The 21,796-nt window shown below is 46.4% G+C and overlaps 1 protein-coding gene across 2 annotated transcripts in view; it reads right to left on the bottom strand.

The window, feature by feature from the left end:
- Positions 1-625: 625 nt before the first annotated feature.
- The window catches only part of Thsd1 (thrombospondin type 1 domain containing 1), a 34,379-nt gene continuing 13,208 nt past the window's right edge, over positions 626-21,796 (bottom strand). The window contains exons 2-5 of one of the 2 annotated variants that reach the window (NM_001108878.1): positions 21,535-21,678; positions 16,999-17,958; positions 7,465-7,623; positions 1,459-4,387 (exon numbers count right to left, since the gene is read on the bottom strand). In NM_001108878.1, coding sequence (NP_001102348.1) covers positions 3,012-4,387; positions 7,465-7,623; positions 16,999-17,958; positions 21,535-21,592 — 2,553 coding nt within the window. In that variant the 5' untranslated portion in view covers positions 21,593-21,678 and the 3' untranslated portion in view covers positions 1,459-3,011. Of the gene's footprint in view, positions 4,388-7,464; positions 7,624-16,998; positions 17,959-21,534; positions 21,679-21,796 lie in introns of both variants that reach the window. The other variant, XM_006253357.5, reaches the window with a different exon arrangement.

Genomic DNA, 21,796 nt, shown 5'->3' on the forward strand with positions numbered 1-21,796 from the left:
TGATGTCCTATTACTACACCCCAGATCAAGGCACCTCTCAACTCTCATGAAGGAAGCTTTTGTTTGCAGTAAACAATGGCCGACACAGAGACGGACCCACAACTTACCAAGGTATTGAAAAGAAAAAAGACTGCAGAATGTTCAGGACTAGAGTGAATAAATTCTCTCACAGCCTTTTCTTCGAAAAGATCACCGCAGAAGGACTGAGAAAACTGTCAGACTCGCAGGTAGCAGTTGTCTCCAAGGAAACTGCCTTCTGGACCCAGCATGGTAGCTATACATGTATACTCAAAGTAGGTGTGACAGTGTGCACAAAAAGTGCACACAGTAGGTGTGACAGTGTGCACAAAAAGCCAGACCAAATTCCATCATGGAGGAGAGAGTGGGGCGCAAAGTTCCACCCCTAACCGAAAAGCTAGTGTTAGCAATTTCTAGCTTCCCAGAAAGGAATGGTTTTCTCTAAATGTGGAACCTATGACAGCGCCATCACACTCCAGTGGAAGTCCACACACTAAAGTATATTCGGACAATTTTCCTTGATGGGGGAAAAAGACACAAACTTGGATGGGAAGGGAATGGATCTAGAAGAGGCAGAACAGAGAAGATGAATAGGGGACCATAACTCTTTGTACAGATTTCTCACATAACATTTAATAAAGGAAGAAGATGGCATGCTGTACACCCGGAGCCGAGAAAGCAGAGGCATCCGCACAGCCTGATGGCTACCAGCTGCACAGACGCGGTGAAACCAAGTTCAAAGTGACTCTTCCGAGTTTCCAGCTTTGGTGGTCAGCTGCGTGTGGGTGTTATACAGTATATAGGACCATTGCGGGAGGACAAAACGACGTTTGGGGATCTACAGCTGGATCACCAGTTCAAAGGTTTCTAGAAGGATCACGGTCAGAGCTGACAGTCATGCACTCGAGAAGCTGCCTTGTGGATGATGGGCAGGCTTGCTGGGGCTTGTCCTGAGTAAGGAGAGGTAAGTGACAAAACCAATAAGAAGTTGTAACTATGAAATTTCAGCAATACGGTTGGCCAAAAAGACCTGTGCAGTGACAACACTAGGCAACGTGACAACACGCACACCAGGGAGAATTGGACAAGGTCCCAACTCTAGAGAAAGAGCTCTAGGAAACAGAGCTGCTGAGAGAGGGAGATCTTTTCTCTAGGTGTAGGTTTCAATTCAATCTCAAGCGGCCAGTCCTACACACAGTCACACACACATGTGCACACACACACAATCACATAGACACACAGAGTCACACACACGCAGAGTCACACACACACAGACACACACACATAGACACACACACACAGTCACACAGACACACAGCTATGAATTTGAGGAGTATTTAGAGAGGAGTGGGAAGGATGAACCATGTGTGTTCAATGGTAGAACATTCCCCTACCAGTACTTGTGTAAAATTCTAAAGTACATGCTAATTTTAAATTTTTAGATTAAAAACTATATTTAAAAAGAACATTTCTTCTCAGCAAGGTGAGCACGGACACATTACTGGTCAGGACACACACAATAAACATATAAATGTGGCGTGCTCACCCAGCTTCGTGAAGTTACATACACTAAGATAATCTGAAACACGGAACCAGCAAAACGCTGGCCAAGCATCATTGGTTGTTCTCAGGATGGCTGGAAATGCACAAACTGGTGACTGCAAAAAAAAAAAAAAAAAAAAAAAAAAGTACTTATGTTTGTGAGGTGAGGCCTCTATAAACTGAAACCTCATGATGTCTCACGAATGCATTTCCTTTATAATGATGTGCAATGTAAAGTGTTATGAAGAGTCATTCTACTTCAACCACAACTGGTTTTAAGGCATTTTGCTAGCTGGCCACTTGCCGTGTCTTTATTGAGCCCCTATTCTATAGCAGCTACTGGGACTAGAACACGCAGACACAGTGGTAAGATACCAAAAATCTGTGCACTGAAATTTACAACTCCCACATTAAAGCCTGCGGGGAAGCATCTTTTTTCCTGGAGGCAGGGGTTTCGCTGTTAGTGAGAGCCCCAGAACACTGGGCTGGGTAGACTGTTAGTGAGTATCACTTGACAGGAAAAGTCTCAGCCCACATGAATTTCCACTTTTCCAAAGCTGTTTTGGTCTCAGAGTGACACTGCTGGGTAAACCTCTGGGACAAGCAATCATGTGCCCCTGTGTCAAAGGCTGGCCCACAGGCCTGTGAACTTGGGTAGAGAACAAAGCTTTCTGGTGAGGTAAATAAAGAGACTGGGGAGTAACACGCCTGGCTCTTCTTTCATCCATGCATAGGAGTTGCCACACAGCTCTGGACAACCCACCCCTCCTGTTCCTGAAGAGCCCGCAGTCATTGCTGAAACAGTTCCAAAGGAAGCACATTTTAATTTAAAAAACAAAAAGTCACAAGTGACAGTTGAACAAATATTAACTTTTGGAACTACCATGTTTACATTTCTGATTTCCCCCTGTCTGAAACCTCCCTGGCTGCCTGACGTCCTGATAAAACTCTAAAAGAAGGAAATCAATCTAAAGGCAGGATGGGTGTGGTAGCTGGAGGTCACCACAAACACGTAGCTATTTCTGTGTATGCTGATTAGTCCTTAGGCCACTCGGAATCTTGGTAACAAACTTCAAAAGAAGCAGCCCCACATTTAGGCTCCTTTGTTTGGTTCCTGCTTCAAAACAAAGCAAGATGCTAAGCAAGGTCACTTGTATAATGGTTCTGCATACCCATCAGGCACTGGGAGGCTCCTACCCCTTGGGAAAATCTCCCAGATGCCTAAATTGGAAACATCATGTGTAGCGTTCAAAATGCATCATACATTTGCCTTCTTTCAATTTTATTAGTAGTAATAAGCCAATAGAAAAGGGGTAACAAAAGGAAAGTTCAGGATAAATCCCATCTCCCCGACTAATTCCCACGGTTGTACCCACGGTTGTACAGCACTAGCGAGCAAGGGATATTGCCAGCTGGGGGAAGGACCTGGGTGAGCCCTGCCGCTTCCTAGCCTAGATTACTAACTTCTCCACGCTCAGTGTACTAGTGGTTTCGTCCTCTTCGTTGGAGCCAAAGTATCCCGGGAGGTCCAGCATTCTCTGCTCAGCCTCGGTGAGGCGGAAAGAGGTGTTGTCGTAGAAGGCGAACTCAGGGTGGATGGGGAAGCTCTGGCATTTATCTTTCCTGAAGTGAGAAGGGCTAAGCTGACTGACTTTCTGGTAGCTGTCCTTGAGGAAAACGGGGGAAGTCTGCTTCCTTGACGCACTCCTGTGACTGGGGGACGGTCCCCTGTGAGCTCGGTGAGGCTCCATTTTCTCCGCAGCAGCTCCTGCCACCAACCCAGCCTGGCGATCCCCCGGGTCGGGTTTCCTCCTGGGATGCCCCACAGTGTAGGATTTGGAGAGTGGACCCAAAGGACTGCTGGCCCGACCTGCCGCCCCTTGGAAGTGTTCCGGCCTCTCTGGAAGCAGGTGAGCACTTCGACTGGGAGGCCGACCCCTATCCTCCATCTGCTCCCAGGTCCTCATCCTGGAACTGTAGGCGGGGGCCTGGCGGGGAGTCAGGGCTGACAAACTCCTCTCCCTGAAAGGGCGAGCCTGCTTGGTTTCGTGAAAACTAGCAGTCCTCCGGAAGAGGGAACTTCTGCAGTGGCCCCGCTCCGACGAGCCATCTCTCCCACCAGTCGACCTCATCTGGGACTTGCGGATCAGCGTCTGGCTGGGGCTGACCGCACAGCTGGGCGGAGGCAGGACGCCATCCAGCCTGGAGGGGGGCCTTTCCCCGGGACCTGCCCCAGGCTGGTCCAGAAAAGGAGACTTGATCCGGAACTTGCTTGCTGCTGCCTCTTCGGGGCACTCCAGGTCTAAGGGGGGGCTGGCAGTGGCATCCACTACCGTGTCTGTCAGGGGGCTCTGAGACACGTGGTACACTTTGGTGGTCTCTGTCAGCCCTTTCTTCTTCATCTCCTTCAGCTGCTGCTGGGCCAGGCGGTAGCTAAACAGGGGCGGGATGATCTTCTGAGCGTTGGACTGAAAGCTCTCACTGCCGGAGGCCTCGTCCTCAGGAGGCGCTGACGCACTGCACCGGTAAGTCAACGGGATGCCCGTGTCCCCTGGGCTTCCCCTGGGCCCGTCCCCCGCATCCGAGAAGCTTCCGCGAGGCTCGCTCAGCTCGCAGATGTTCTCCTCATCCGAGTTCTTCCGGAAGCCGGGGGAATGGATGGAGTTGTGGCGGGCCGGCGTGCTGCATTTGGGGGCTCTGCCGAATCTCCTCCAGAGGGTGATGAGCACGGTGGCAAAGATGATGAACAAGCACAGGGATATCCCTGTGACGGTCACCACGTTGTTGTACTTCTCCGGGTCCGGCGATGGGTCTGGTGGCCGGAAAACTTGAAAAAGAGAGAGAGAGAGAGAGAAAAACGGGTTAAAACAAATATATTCTCTTATGTTTGTGTGTGCACATGAGTGCATGTATGAATGCATGTGCACATATGTGTATGTATGTACGTGTGTGTACATGAGTGCATGTATGAATGCATGTGCACATGTGTATGTATGTACGTGTGTGTGTACATGAGTACATGTATGAATGCATGTGCACATGTGTATGTATGTATGTGTGTACATGAGTGCATGTATGAATGCATGTGCACATGTGTATGTATGTACGTGTGTGTGTACATGCACATAAGAGATGATGCCCTCTGAGGCCAGGAGAAGGTAACTGTACTTCAGACCTCTCTCTGCAAGATCTGATTGCCAACTTGACATACTCCAGAAGAAGAAGCCTCAACTGAGGAACTGCTCCCACCCAACTCCTTAGGGCATGCCTGTGGGGGCATCTTCTTGGTTAATAATCCATGTAGAAGGTACCAGCCCACTGTGGACAATACCGTCCTTGGGCAGATGGACCTGGTCTGTATTAGAAAGGTAGCTAAACATGAGCCCGGAGCAAGCCGGTAAGTAACAGCATTCCTCCGTGTTCTCTGCCTCGGTTCCCTCCTCCATATCAATGCTTAGTTTTCCTCGGTGGTAGACTGTAACGTGTGAGATGAAACAAACCCCTTCCCACCCTCGTCTGAAGCAAGAGTCAAGAGTAAACGACCTGGGCATGTGAATCCTCAGCTGATGCACCTTGTATCTGAACAAAGACAGAGAAAACTGGTGGCTGTGCAGGTCTCTGCCCCTGCACTTCTGCAATATCCAACCTCAGCTCCCCACAAAGCTTCCTCTGCCATGAGCACAGCAGCTGCTGCACCTCGGCTGGCCCCTTTCTCATACTTGGAGCCGGGACTGGGGGGCAGGTGTGCTCCTGGGAGGAGTGGGTTCACCCACAAGCGCTCACTAAGACGCCTTCTCCAAGGGGTCATCCCTCTGGCCATGACACACATTTAATCCCTCTGACTGGGATACAGAGACTCCCTTAGCACACACCTTTAATCCCAACAATGTAGTCAAGGTTACTTTGTAGAAGGAAGAGAAGCAGCCATATTTGGAAGCAATGTCTAACTGAGGGGCAGACAAAGTGATGGGCCAGAGAAAGATCTGACAGCATGAGTCAGAGATAGGATCCACGGAACTCTCAGGAGAACAGGAAAGAGAGGCAATGTAGGAGAGAAGTGTAGGAAGGGGGAGGGGGAGACAGGGGGAGGAGAGAGGCAGCTTCCTGGACAATCTTACAGAGATGGGTTCTAGGTAAAGACAGAACATGCCAGAAAATGAGAAGGGGGTCACAAAATTAGAACAGATTGCCAAAGTTAGTTTGAGGCCAAGTAGAGCAATTCATTCAGAAGCCAAGAGAAGCTGGGTTGAGAAGCCTGGAGAAGGGTTTTGAGCCAGAACAGCTGAGTTGAACCAGCCAGCCAGAGTTCCGAAAGAACTGGAAAGGGTGAGCTTATTCGGCAGTCAGCCTCTGAGAAGACAATTACATCTGGTGGATAAAAGATACATTTACAGGGCACTTGCCACAGACACTGACACCCTGAGTTTGACTTCCAGAATCCACACAGGAGAAAGAACGAATGCCTGAAAATTTCCTGTGACCTCTACACAAATACCATGGCGCCTACATGCACTCAAAAGTTCGTGCACATGCAAACATCTTAAATGTTAAGAAAACATCTTTACATGTTCAGATCCTTTGAAGGGTTCAGGACTTACTAAAGAAGATGGGCTGACAGCTGACTGGCTGTGAAAAGAAGAGCCTAGGCTAGGGTTGCAAGAAGAAGACAGAGTGGAGAACAGCATCTGTCAGACTCTAAAACAAGGGAGACAGGGCCTACAGCACTGGCTGAAAGACAGCGTGACAAGAAAGACCTTCCAAGAGCACAGGTGAGGAGGATGCTGGGAAAGGCGGCTGGACGCCTATGGCTTAGGCTCAAAGGTTCTCTGGGATCCAATCACAGGAAAACATCTATCTCCTCCCAATCCCCAAAGGACAATCCCCATCTCCATCCCAATCCCCTAAGGATGCCTTTGAATCTGGAAAGAGAGTGTGTAAGAAGGCGGGCCTTGGGGGAGGAACTTTATCTAACAGTCAGGGCCACAGCAGAAGCCGGCCAACCAACCAAGCTGCTTCTCAGGGGGTGGCTGGTATAAGAACAACAAGGAGCCGTCATCACGGTAACTAAGTAAGCACCATCCAGCTCTACAGGGAAAGCAGACCTGTCTCTGACCAGCGATCGATCGTCATCTCTATGAACTGCTTACATCAAATACCCTCTGACGACCTATCCGGGTAGACCTCGATTATGCTTAGAAAGATGCAGAAAATTCGAGTTCCTGTAGATGGCAAGGAAAAAAAAATCCCTACCCCATCCTCCAGATAAAGCTGGTCATAAGCTTAGGCCACCGAGCGAGCGGTGGGAGTTGGGGGAGGGACAACGGTCTCGATTTGCCAACTGATGGTCCGCACGCCCCCTTTGTACAACCTCTGAGATGACAGGTAGGGGAGGTGCAGGGGGAGAAATGACAGCAACTAGCATGGCACGTCGAGCTTTTCCGGGGCTGGAGCAAGGTAAAACTTCAGGACCATCAGAGCTACAGAGTGAGAGAGTGAGATCTTGCCCACCCACACCAAACAAACAAACAAACAAACAAACAAATCTGATACCAGCAAGATGGCTCAACTGGTGGAATGCCCTGCTGCCAGCCCTGAGAGTCTACGCTCTATCCTTGGACTCCACACGGATTAGGAAAGAACAGACTCTCGAGACACCCTTTGCCACTGATTTCTATATTAATATGTCTGAATCTTTAGACACACTCCCATGTCACTTCCAATATGAAATCCTGTCCTCTCACTGGCAAGCCACTGTCCCGACTACCCCAGGCCTTAGACACTGCTAAGGACAAAGCCACGACAGTCAGAGCAGCAAGCTTCCTCGGAACAGACTGGTGGTTCCCAGACAGGCCTGGCTGACAGAGGCTCCGAGGCGCGACCGGAAAGGAGGCCAAGAACACCTACCAGCACACTCCTCCAGGGAGCATGGAGAGGTCTCTGAGGGCTTTCCAGAGCAGCTGGGTCTGGAGGGGAAGGAAGTGACGCACGTGCGGCGACGCTCTCGGACAGCATCCCCGCACGTGGTGCTACACGGGCTCCACGGCTGCCATGGTCCCCAAGTTTCTGCAAGGACATAAGTCATGCTTTTAGTGCTAGCTCATTCGAGAGTCGGGATTTAACAGCACCCAAATGAAGCAGCGAGGCTCAAAGCTCTGGCTTCCAAAGGCTAGAAGTTAAAAGAAATAAATAAATAGATTCTTACTGATGTAAAACTCTATGTTGGTCTTCATCTCGAAACAAAGAGGAGCCTTATAGTCTACAAAAATCTCAGCTAGTCCAAGCATTCTTGCAACCCACCAGAGAGCTGAGGTCGAGGGGAGCAAAGGACCAGCCTACAGTGAAAGGAGAGCCAGGCCAGCAAGGAAAGAGGGGCTGCAAACTACTGTTTGCCTAGGACAGAGTCCAGGACCCGCCCACACAAGCTCATCCGATGAGTACATCTAAAATGTACTGCATCACCGAGGGAGAAGGATGAGAACACACAGCCCCTGGGGACAAGATAAGAAGGGGGAATCGTACCCACTCATAGACTGGGGACAAGCATAGGACTAGGCAAGCCTCCTTGTGGTGTGTGTGTGTGTGTGTGTGTGTGTGTGTGTGTGTGTGTGTGTGAAGAGGGACTAAGTCACAGTAACAAAAAGACATCTAGCCTTACAGATCCTTCCTTCCATCTCCTCCAGGAACAACAGCCTCAACCAGAGCAAACTGTCACGCTGAGAGAGCCTGCTGAGGCCGACTGTTTTGACAGACCAGAAAGAAAGAAGTTCCCTGACTTGGGGAGTGGGGGAGAGCTGAAAATGTCCTAGGCCCACACAATTCAAGGCCTTGCACTACCACAGATCACAGAGACCAGCCTCGTCCCTGAGATTCCGGTAGCCCAACAAGAGACATACGCACATATGAAAATGTACCGCCTCTGGAGGCTGAAGAGACCAGCAGCAATGCTAAAAATCACAAAAACACAGTTATAAAGATGAAAGATGCCTCCCACCAGCTCCCGGTATATTTGGCACACTTAAAGAAAATAAACACGAATGCAGGTAACTGGGAACAACTCAGTGGAAACATAAAGATATCTCTAAGTAGTATGTACCCAACAGCACGTGGTAGGAGTCTGAAACACACCCTAAACACACCCTGTGCACACGTGTTGGGAGGTTCGACCTAATGGAAAGTATTTAGGTCCTAAGGGCCCTGCTAACATGAACGATGCTAATTAATTTCATTGCAGAGGACTCGGGATGTGCACTCTTTCGCCTCTACTGCTGTCCCACTGATGTCACCCCACTGATGTCACCCCACTGATGATGTCACAGATGGAAGGTCCTCACTGGATGCAGGCTCCTTGACTTTGGTCTTCCCAGCATCCTGAATTAGCAACAAACCCCAGCTCCTTATAAATGAACCAGACTCAGACATTCTGTTGTTACACATCGCACCAAGATGCACTAAGATAACGAGAGGGGGGTGTGAGCGAGTGAGAGAAGCCCAAACAACTGTGGAAAACCAGAAGACATCAAACAGACGCTCACTCGTGTAAGTGGGATTCCGGAGGGCTGTGGCAGAATAGGAGAGAAAGATCACGTGAAAAGATGTGTCTTAAAACTATCCAAAATTATCAAAGACACTTGAGGACAAATTCAAGATGTTCAGAAAAGATTGAGTAGTAAAACATTCAAAAAGGAAAAGAAAAAAACGAAACAGAGAACATGGATCACTAAGTTGGTTTGATGGAGAAAGGCACTTGTCTCGAAACCTGGAAGCCTGAATTCCAGCCCCAAACTGGGGTAAAGGTAGAAGGAGAAAGGTAGACTTTCAGGATCATACACAAGGGTCCCAGGCAATTACACACACACACACACACACACACACACACACACACACACACATCCTAGATCAGGTCATGCCACTTGAGGTACCAATGCTCCCCTCAAAAGCCATAAACCATCTAACAAAAACTGGGCACCAAGGGTGAGTGAGAATTGTTGGTCAGGGAGCTCAAGGGACTCCTAAAGCAGTATAGGCTGTTGCTGCTGCCCTTGGCTGCCTCCGAGGGGTTGAAGGCACGTCCTTGTTGATGAAGACACCATGAACTTGAGACAAAATCTTGGAAAATCATAGCTATATCTGAGCTTCCTCCTCCCTGAGAACTAGGTTTCAGAATACCAAAAAAGTGCTCTGCTGCTTTCGAAGAGGGAGGCAATCAGCCCTTTCCAGCTGTGATGCCTGTGGACCATAGCGATGACCAGCATGCCAAGGTACTCCCAAGAGTGCAGTAGTGGCACCCTGTCTTGGCAGTAACCAACAGCTGTCTAATTAAACTCATCAGGAGGGAGATCATACCTGGTACTGGAAACTTAGCCTACCCTAGGCCATCCTGGGCTAGTGAAGTTATGGACCTCAGGGGAAACCTCCTGCTGTCACTTTGCCATGACGGAATAATCCCTAACTACATTCCAAATATTTATCCTCACACTCACAGAGACGTGCAGACCTCAAACCTGTCTTTCCAGACTTCAGAGAAGCTTGTCTTTTCAGCAAATGGAGATCCTCAGAGAAAATCACAATGGGTCAAAATATAGACAACACCTGACCATGGGGTATGCAGTCCCAACACAACCCCTGCACCCATGGTTCAGGGAACACCATGGAAGATGGGCAGAAGGCCTGTAGGACCAGGAAATCTTCTGTGAGATTGTATCTCCCAGAAAAGACAGGGAAGCCACAGCAGCGAAACCAGACCAGAACAATGAAAATGCTAATACATACACTAATGGAAGGGGAAATCTTAAAGGGCCCCACCCCTAGAGAAAGAACCACAGGCAACTAACAGTTGCAAAGAGAGGAATTAGTCTTCCCAGAGACAAGCCCCTTCAGCTGGTCAGCCCCGACATCTTATTCATATAAGCAACACTACACAGACTCAACAGGCTGTACTTATACATTATGTGTGTATATGTAGGTATGTGTATTCATATTTAACAATAATAAAGAAAATGAGGCCATCAATTTGGGACAGAGTAAGGGGGAAGCGGAAGGGGCTAGAGGGAGGAAAGCCAAGAGGGAAAATGATGTAATTATATTTCAATTAGAATGTCATTATTAAAGAGAAAACCAAACCATTTCCCACAAGTAGACTGGGAGTAAAATATACATCGCAACCTCTAGAAAAACTACTAAAAATATTTTAAAGTATAAATCATAAACTCACAGCATGGTTAAAGTAAATCATAAAAGTCTTCAATTAACTTACACAAATCAAAAAGAGAAAAACAAAACAAAGATCTAATGGAAGAAAGATAACCCCAGAAAAGCAGATTTTAATCCAAACATAATAACACTAAACATAAATGATATAAATATGCCAACTAAAAAAACAGAGATTGTTAGGTCAGATTAAAAATTCGACGTGACCCAAGTGTATGTGTGCGTGTGTGGTGGGGGAGTTGTTGGGGTGTAGGTGTGTGTGTATGTGTGTGTATATGTATCTGTATATATGTATGTGTACATATATGTGTGTGCTGTTTGAAACCAAGGACTGTATTTATATAAACAACTATAAATATGTATAATACATAAAAACGTGTTGGCTAAAAGTAAAAGCGTAGAAGAAAATATGCCACGTGAACATTGAAAGAAAACGAGGGTCTATATTAACGAAAGACAAAACTGGCTGTAGAACCCGGGACATTCCCTGGCCACAGAGGAACAAATGAGTCAGTTCACCCTTAACAATCCTAAAGGCAGAGCCACGTATAAGCAAGAACTTCAAGATACACACAAAGCTCCCACAAATAGCTTTCTTCCCACCCTTGCAGTCACGGGGAACGCAACCCAGAGCCCCTGGCATGCTAGGTGACCGCTCTACCATGGAGCTATATCCTCCAGACAAAACACAGCTGACGGAGTCAAAGTTCTCTCGGAAGCAGGTGTGAAATCACCGCTACTCATTATAACTTATTTCTTACTGAAAAGTAATCTGAATTCCCCTCTATCGATATCCACCCAACCCCAGTATCTATCCGATCTTGGCAGCACTGCAACCCCTCTGTATACGAGCGTCTCTTCATCCATCGTGGGCAAACGCTCCTGACCCGGCCACAGGCCCACAGAGCACTACAAAAGCACAAGGAAAATTCGTAGGGCAGGTGTGTTCTCAGGGGAGCCAAGTGGTGAGTCATGGAATCTGAGTTCGTTAAGGTAATTAAGTCTGAGGACTTTTCACAAGAGTGTGCGCGTTATAAATGAGTATCACGGACCAACATCAACTGAGATGTGGTAATGCTATTCCATGCAGAGGTCCAACTGAACACAATATTGGTTCTGTGCCTCTCGGATCTCGCTGTGTAGTTCGTCCTGTGGAAAAACAATGACCGGGCTTTGTCTGCGAGGCTCTGGAACAGCTCATTCAGTGAGTGCCTCGTGCCTTTAAAGCCCTGGGAATCTCCCATGAAAGTCTCTCTGTGTTCCCCTCGTGTGATTCGTTTTTCTAAGGATCTACTGGGGATTCGATTACTGTACGACCTAATAGAAAATCAGATCAGCACACGGCTGACCTGTCCCTTTCTTGTGTTCATGTTTAATACCACGGAGTGGAGAGTGACGAAGGACAACAATCCTCATGTTTCTCTAGGCATGCCAACGGAAAGCCTGAGGTTGTCAAATTAGAATTTAAAAACAGGAACCCAGCTAGGCGCTGTTTAAAAAAATATGTTTAATGGTATGCACTCATTGATAAGTGGCTATTAGCCCAAATGCTTGAATTACCCTAGATCCCTAGAACAAACGAAACTCAAGATGGATGATCAAAATGTGAATGCTTCACTCCTTCTTTAAATGAGGAAAAAGAATACCCTTGGCAGGGAAGGGAGAGGCAAAGATTAAAACAGAGACTGAAGGAACACCCATTCAGAGCCTGCCCCACATGTGGCCCATACATATACAGCCACCCAATTAGACAAGATGGATGAAGCAAAGAAGTGCAGACCAACAGGAGCCGGATGTAGATCGCTCCTGAGAGACACAGCCAGAATACAGCAAATACAGAGGCGAATGCCAGCAGCAAACCACTGAACTGAGAACAGGACCCCCGTTGAAGGAATCAGAGAAAGGACTGGAAGAGCTTGAAGGGGCTCGAGACCCCATATGAACAACAATGCCAAGCAACCAGAGCTTCCAGGGACTAGGCCACTACCTAAAGACTATACATGGACTGACCCTGGGCTCCAACCTCATAGGTAGCAGTGAATATCCTAGTAAGAGCACCAGTGGAAGGGGAAGCCTTTGGTCCTGCCAAGACTGAATCCCCAGTGAACGGGATTGTTGGCGGGGAGGATGAGGAGGGGAACACCCATAGAGAAGGGGAGGGGGAGGGGCTAGGGGATGTTGGCCCGGAAACCGGGAAAGGGAATAACAATTGAAATGTAAATAAGAAATACTCAAGTTAATAAAGATAAAAAAGTACAAAAAAGTTTAAATATTTGTAAATATCATTTCTTTAAATACATAAATCATTTGTGAGATAAAACCAACAATTTTGATATAAATATTTATCCTAATGTATATATAATATATAATGCATATATTTATAATATATATATTATATATATATATATATATATATATATAATATATATATATATATTAAAAGGTTGTGTTTGGGACTTAATGGGCCTGAATCCAAATCCATCCCCAGCACCCACATAAAAGCCAGGCATGGCAACCTCTACCTATAAATCTAGCACTGGCATTGGTGGAAGCAGGCAAATCCTGAGAGCAACCCCGTCAGCCATCCCAGCTGAAACTGAACTTCACGCTCAGTAAGAGATTCTAGTTCAAGAACAGGAAATAGGTGGAGAGTGAGAGAGGAAGTCTCTGGAAGGAGGCAGACCCAGGCACCTTCTAATAAAAACCACCAGCCCTCTCGCGTACGTGTGGCACACACTGACGTGACACACGTTGACGTCCACCATGCAGATGCCGCGCTGTTGTCCTTGAAAGCAAAGGTCTGGCTCCAACAAAAAGTAAATATTTAAACTAGTTTGTTTTGTTTGGTTTGGTTTTGGTTTTGGTTTTTTTTTTTTTTTTTTTTGAGACAGGGGTTTTCTGTGTAGCCCTGGCTGTTCTGGAATTCACTCTATAGACCAGAGAAATTCAGAGATCCACCTACCTCTGCCTCCTGAGTGCTGGAATTAAAGGTGTGCACCGCCACCATCCAGATATTTTTTTTTTAAAAAATTCTATTTCTCAATAGAGATAACCAAATAGGAATTAGCTCAGCTCAACTAAAGCCAGTGCTCGGATTTACCCAGAAAAAAAAAATATTTAAATGCCTTATGCTTCAGATCCCTTGAAAATAGTAAACGACTTTGAGGAAAATTCTCTAAACTGAGAATTCATGGGAGATCTATAGTTCATAGATCCCACAGAAAGAGCAAGATGGCCGCTATTCCACATAGCTGTTCTTTGTGAATGAAGTTACTTCATTGGGTCTTTAGATGACCGTAGATACAGACATACTTAAAACAAACTCCTTTGCCTTTCCAACCACCCCGAGAGAAATCAATTCTGAACAAGCAAAATTCATCCGGCACGAGATAAGGAAGAAGCGTTCTTGTGTCTAAGACCATTTGGAGGACGGAAGTTGATGAGATACTGACAGTGTGCTCCAGGGACCAAGGTAACTCAACAAAACAACTTAGAAGAAAACCCCTCAGACTTGAGTGAGAACCAGGGAAGCCTGGGGGAGAGCAGACAGGTTTTCTCCGCACAGAGCAAGACTCACTTCTGTTGAACAAATCATGCTCCCCCACCCTGCACCCCCAGCCATTGGACAGGTCCTCCTAAAGGGCCTCATAGTCCAGAGTGATGGAGGAAGTAAAACACGAGGATGGTTTCCCAGCTGAAAGCTTGTGGTTGTCTTCTGTAGGGATTGGCGTTTCGGAAGGTGACACAGGGGAGTGGTAAAAGCTACCATCAGACTGTCTGCGTAACCTCTGCTTTTACCCTGTCTCCCAGGGCTGGGAACAGAGCTCAGGGCAGATGTTGTTGCTGAACCAGATCCCCAGGCCTCGCAGCTCTGTGCTCTGACTCTTCATTTAAACACCCTGAGCACAGCACTTCACCTCTCTGTGCCTTCACTTCCTCGGCTCTAAGACTGGCACTACGGTGAGCCTACGTTACGGGATTTTAAGGCCAGAACAGGTTAATATTCGCAAAAGGCATTGAGGACAATACCAGGGACAAACCAATCACTTAAAGACTGCAAGTCCCTATTGGCAACATCCAAAATGTACTGTATAAACGCATTTTCAAAAACAAAGAGATCCAGTGACCAGTGACTCACAGCAGTGATGAGGTGGGTGGGGAATTATGGGTAAAGTGCTGCCTCCTGAGGCCCTCTCCCCAGATCCATGTGAAACCCTGGGGACTCACTTCTCAGGAGACACCTATCTCTTTTGTTTGTTTGTTTGAGATAGTATTTCTCACAGGGCTCGGAACATCTCAGTTAAGCTAGACTGTCTGACCAGTGAGGCCCAGGAATCCCTGTGTTTATGGCTCCAAGGTTTTCATCCTATAGACTAGTTAGTGTTCACGGTGCTGGAAGGAATTTTGCACATGACTGGAGGAGAAAGGTAAACACCAAAACAGCCACAAAACCTTCCATCTACAATGCTGAGCCGCCTGCAAGATAAGACTAACCAACCAGTATCTTGTTCGATTTAAGATTTGTTCCATGAGACAGAAACCAGACTTGATGCTGTAACCAAGAACCTAAAACTAGACGTGCCAGGAAACCAGGGGCAGGGGGAGGAAGGGTTGTAGCAATAAAATGGCTCCAAATGACATTCTGCCGTGCTCACAGATCAATGCCTTGCTCAACCATCACCAGAGAAACTTCCTCCTGAAGCACATGGGAACAAACACAGAGACCCACAGCCAGACACTGTGCAGAGTGAGAGACCTTGGAACGCTCAGCCCTAAATGGGATGTCTCCAATCAAATCCCACCTCTCAGAGCTATGGAAGGATTGTAAGAGCCGGAGGACATAGAGGACCCAAGGAACACAGCGGGGCAGATGTACGTGTGAACTCTCAGAGACTGTGGCATCATGCACAGCCTGCACCAGTCTGCACCAGACGGGGTCCTACCTAGAGCTGAGAGGAGAAGCGGACATACGTCCTCATCCCTAACCTAGAAGCAATCTCCAACTGATAGCCACTTGCAAATAGAAAGTTGGTTTTCTCCTAGGGAGTCTCACGGGCCCCAAGCCCCACAGTAATGGCAACACAAAATGAACTCAGTGGCATGTTTGGAGGGTCTCTGTTTCATAATGTTAAGTTGGGGTATTATTTTTTTAACCAGACAGGTCCTTCGCATGGCTTTCGGTTTTATGATTTAATGGGATTCCTGTGTATGGGCATCTGTGCGTCTCTTAGTCTTTTTCTTTGACTCTCTCTTCTGTTTGTTTTTTCCTGTTCCAATTTGTTTGTTTTTGTTTTACATTGTGTTGTTGTTGTTGTTGTTGTTATTATTATTATCACTATTATTCCCTGGATGCATGTTTGTTTTCTAATGAGAGACAGAAAGGGTGTGGATCATGATGGGAGGGGAGCTGGGAAGGAACTGGGAGGAGTAGGAGAAGGGAAACCACAATCAGAACATATCATATGGAAAAAAAAATCTGTTTTCAATAAAAGACACTATAGCATCACCCACAAGGGTCGACGGCCATACTGAGAGAAGGGACTAAAAGCTGTAGGAGCCAGAAGTTAGGGACGACAGGAGGAAGACAGTGCCTTTTGGGTGTGGCATGACCTCTGCCCTCAGGAACCCACAGCAGCTGTGGCTATCAAGACAGGACCTCCACGGAGTGGAGAGGGCTCAGGAGCCTGCATCGCTAGCTGAAGGGCTACTGACAGTTGGTAGTGTTGGAGGGAAAGAGAAATCCTAGAGAGGTGATGTGAATCTGATTACCGAGATACATGAATGGTTTCCCCGGCCTCCAACCTATCACACAATCCATTTCCACAGACTCAACTAGCCTTCAAGAATACTGCATCTGTGCTGAACTTGTCCAGACTCTATTCTTGCTATTGCTCTGGAAACGGAGCGATATAACCACGACTTACACAGAATTGCACTGTAATGGTTTACAAGTAACCTAGGGATGACTTGAGGCATATGGGAAGTGGTCTGTTGGTTTTATATGAATACCATGCAACATTGGTATTTCTGGATCCCTGAACCAATCTCCCATAGAAACCAAAAGATGAATATGCTCTAAGTCCTCTAGAAAAAGGCAATAACACTGGTTGGTATTGTCTAAAGAATGCATAATCGTGAATACCACCATGGCTCACCTAGAACCTGTCCGTTTTGATTACATGAAGGCACCAATTTGATTTTTTTTAAATGCTAGGAAATCTCAATACCAACCTATATTTCTCTGAATTAGCATGCATCCCTTTGCAGAAAAATGGCTTTTCTTCAAAATTCCAAAGTTAAAGCAATACTTGTTCTTCCCCACATCAAACAAAGTGCAGTTAAACACCGATCTCCTCTCTCCCAGGGGCAGCCTGTTTTCAGCCATCTGGAAGGTCCTCTCCTCCGGGGCTTTGGGGGCTTCTTTGTAAACAGCCAGCACTCCTTGGACAAAGACACAAGGAGGTGGCAGTACCATCACCTCCAGGACAGACTCACACCTGACTTCCGGTGCCATCATCAATTTGTATCCGAACTTTTGGGCCAGGTCAATAGGTCCCGTCGAAGCAATGACTGAGTCTTGACCCAAAAGCCTCAGCATCACCGTAACGTAGGCTTCCACCCCTAGGGGTGCACAGCCAAACTCGACCCACTGGCCTTGAGTGAGTCTTGTCCTTTTGCTGGCTCGGATCTCCAGCGGCTGTCCCAAACTTGTTCTTGCCTCAGGAAGGCTGTCCTTGAAGATGACATCCACCAGCAGGTCTGGCTTGTCCACAGGAAACAGGCAGAGCGGTTGGGAGGTAAAAATACCCACTTGGAAGGTGCCTTCTGCCGCCTTGGCTGTCCTATTTAAATCGATGTGAAAGACGGGCCATTCGACCTTCAGAGAGGCACTTTTCTCCCAGAGGGGAACTCGTGTGCCATTGTCTGTCTCTTCTGGGATCATCACAAACCAGTAGTCACCAGCCTCCTTGAAGTAGAAGCATTCAAACTGGAGTGTTCCCTGGGCCTGGTTGGTCAGGAGGTACTTAGTGGTAAGAGTCCGGTTGGTGTTGGCCTCCCACAGCATGACAGTCACATTCCTCAGTGTCCCGTTGACGTCACCGAGGTAGTGGAAACCCACTGACACCGTTCGGTCGCTCAGCGCCACGTGGACTGGCTCTCGTAAGACGAGGTAGTCGGCTTCTCCAAGGACTGAAAGGAAATGGTCAGAATTGGATTTTAAAGGGTGCGTTTGAGTAGGACGATTAGTGATAGAATGAAAATAGCTTTTGTTTTTTTCGAGACACCAGAGAATGTGCAGCTGAGCCAAGGAGGTTATCAAATGACACGCAACCCCTAAGAGGTCAAGCACCCGGCTTGTTCATTCTAAGCGCTCTGGTCTCTCCTCACTCCTTATGCTTAAAATGGTGAGAGGTGGGAAGTACTCTGAATTCAAAGCGTTCACTGCCAACTGCGGTGAACGACGGTGAAGACAAAAGAATAATTGAAAACTCTCGGGCTTCATACTCAGGTCCTCACATTTTTTTTTTCCGGAGCTGGGGACCGAACCCAGGGCCTTGCGCTTGGTAGGCAAGCGCTCTACCACTGAGCTAAATCCCCAACCCCCCACATTTCTTACTTGAATGGTTTTCTGGTGTGTAGGTATTTGGGGAAAGAGACGACGGTTAGAGAATGTTTGCTCTAAATGGCTCAATTCAAACGGCTCGAGATGGTTTAAAACAGAAGACACTTAACCTCTCTTCAAAGTAATTATTGTCCAACATTCAAGATAAGCATTCAAAAAAAAATTTGTTTTTTACCAGTAGTAGAACCAGTGTTCTCCACTTGGATGAATAGGGAATTTTCAGGAGGATGAGAAAAGCTATTTATTTTTCGTTGGTCACTCATAATAGCACGAACATTTCCCAAATAACTAGGCATGTCCTTGGCAACTTCAATGACAGGACAGCAACCCGTACTGGCATCAGTAGGGCAGATGACTACTAATTTCCCAAGCGCCGTTCAGTTATGATCAACCGTATCTTTTAAAAGGAGACCCAGCAAAGCAACCGAAATGGTACAAAGAGGGCAGACACATAGAATCTTTGTTTCCTCTCTGGACAGGATCCAAATACATATCAAAGCAGGCAGACATTGGCAATGTAACAGTCGGCCGGACCATGGTGGGGTAAGACGTTATTCTGTAATGAGAGAACTTTCAGCATCCCCTTTTGGGTTGCAGAAACGTTTCACGACTGAAAGTGTATTATTCTTACCGTATATACCCGTCCACATATGGTATATATATTGCACGTGTCTAAAAAGGCTCGTGCATTATTGTTTCCATTTCCATTGTTAAACTCCCCTTCTCTGTGTCTAATCAATGCTTACTAGAATCAGCCCACAAATATATCAACACGAAGATCAGTCAGCCCCTCAGCGATGTCCCCCTGAGACTGGAATAAGATAAATAAAAGATTTGGATAGTTGGTCATCCTTACTTGAAAGTCATAACAGGATAGAGTTTGCTCTGTTTTGTCTGTGCATTTAGGGAAAGCAGAAAGTGAAGAATATTCCCTTGCACCTACAGACAGTGTGAGTCGAGGGAGGTAAGCACTAGTGACTGAAGAGACTCCCACACTTGTCACAGACTAGACAAGGAATTTAGAAACGAAAGAAATCTTAAAGATTTATTTTTCAAAAAAATGTTTAAGAGTGTGTTAGTGAAAGAGCAAGAAAGAGAGAGTGAGTATGTATATATGTATGCATGTATGTATGAACGTATGTATGTATGTATGCATGTATGTACAGGCCCCTAGAGAGGTCAGACACACTGGATACACCCCTGGAACTGGAGTTGCAGGTGGATTTGAGCCACTCAACACAGATTCGGGTAACGGAGCTCCAGCCTTCTTACTTGCTATAACCTGCTGAGCCATTTCTCCAGTCCCACTGAAGTCATTTTAATTGAAATTTGAGTGGGGCAGGGTGGTTCTCTAGTGCATCTTAAAATGAAGAGGCACATGTCGCTTCATTAATGTATCAATTACTGATTTTCTGTTGCTGTCATAAAAATACCATGACCCAAAACACCTTAGCGAGAGAACAGTTTATTTCAGCTTATTACCGAATAACTAATTCTGGTGTTTAGGTATGGGGGGGGGGAAATATACAACAGAGAAAGTTTGGCTTAAGTGGCATCATACAGACTGTTCTAGATTACTTAAAATGTAAGCTGCTTCACTCCTCTTCAAAGTTATCATCACCTGATATTCAAGATAAGCACTTTGGGAGTTTTTTGTTTTTGTTTTTGTTTTGTTTTTTTTGTTCTTTTTTTCCGGAGCTGGGGACCGAACCCAGGGCCTTGCACTTCCTAGGCAAGCGCTCTACCACTGAGCTAAATCCCCAGCCCCACTTCGGGAGTTTTAGCAGTAAAAGAACCACTGTTCTCTGCTGGGATGAAGAGAAGTTTTAGGTGGAGGAGAGAGGATGTTTATGTACTCTTCGTTGGTCACTCATAGTAGCATGGACATTTCTGAAATAACTAGGTAAGCCACAGTCCGTCACTGAGAGAATCAGGGCAGGAACACAACCCAGGAACCTGGAGGCAGGAGCTGAGGCAGTGGCCACGTTTACTGCTTGCTTCTTATGGCTTGCTCAGCCTGCTTTATCATATAACTCTGGACCAGCACTTACCCAGGTTTGGCACCACCCACAGTGGACTGGGTCCTCCCATATCAATCATTAATCAAGAAAATGATCTACAGGCTGGCCTATCGCCCAGTCTTATAAAGGCATTCTCTCAGTTGAAAGTCTCTCACACTGACACAGACTAACCAACATGGTTAACAAATAAGAGTGGGGTTGCTTCATTTTGAGCTAGTGTTTCATGGAGCAATCCTCCTGCCTCTGCATCCAAAATGCTAGGAACCCAGGCGTGCACCATGCCCAGTGACCCAAAGTATATGATAAATGACGGAGATTATCAATGAGGCTGATCAGATTCTGATTTAATTTTAAGCAGCACGCATGTCCAATTGACAAAAGGGAATAGAGAAGCAGTGGATGGGTCCCCATAGAAAACAGAAGGTGTGAACTAAAAAAAAAAAAGAGAGAGAACTTGCCACTGTTCCCCAGAATTCCTGTTTCTATGGATGAGAAGACTCTCGTTCTGAAAGCTACAATCTGGTCCTACTACATCCTAAAAACACACTAGAGTGTTTTGTTTTGTTTGCTTCTTCTGTTCCCTTATTTCTCCCACTTATTACAGAATTTAAAGTAACTGGTATATTCATAAAAACATGGGTATGCACACATGGGAGGATAAGCCAGAATGACAGATTTCATCTATATCCAGGAGATATAAAAGGGCAAAAAAAAAAACCATTATGGAAATAATTTTTTTCCAGGCATGAAGGCATACACCTTTAACCCAATGATCAGGAAGTACATGCAGCACACTAGAGACCAGCCAGGGTTACATGGCAAGACTCTGTCTCCGAGAGAAAAGAGAATGGAGGGAAACCAAAGTGTAATAAGTTTGTTTCCATTTGCTTAATAGTAGCGAGTTTTTTTTTTTGTTTTTTTATGAGTTAAATTGAAATTTGAATCAATTAGGTAAAATCCCCAGAGTACAGTAATTCCAGAGAGGCCAGGGTGCCAAGGCTGTGGCTTCGAGAGAGTTCAATTGATCCCCTCCACTTCTCCCACACAGGGGTCACCAACCTCCCACAGTGCCTTTGGTTCCCATGGATACCGGTGGCTGGATGTGTTCTCCGCCATACTCACCATAGTCACAGAGCACCACCAGCAAGAGATTTGAAAAGTCTTTCAACATGGGTTTCATTCTGATCGGGAAGAACCCAGGCCTGTAGTCTCCTCATGTCCTTTCTCACACCAAAATTGTGGGTTGTTTTTCCTTTCCAAAAGCACCTGAAATTAGAAACTCAGAACTGAAGAATCTATGACTCACAGAACCATAAAAACTACAAATGGCATTTTTTTTTTTTGTTCACAAATCCACAAAGGGAGGGACTGGATGGATGGATGG

This window comes from Rattus norvegicus, chromosome 16, assembly GCF_036323735.1.
Source record: "Rattus norvegicus strain BN/NHsdMcwi chromosome 16, GRCr8, whole genome shotgun sequence".
Lineage (NCBI taxonomy): Eukaryota > Metazoa > Chordata > Mammalia > Rodentia > Muridae > Rattus > Rattus norvegicus.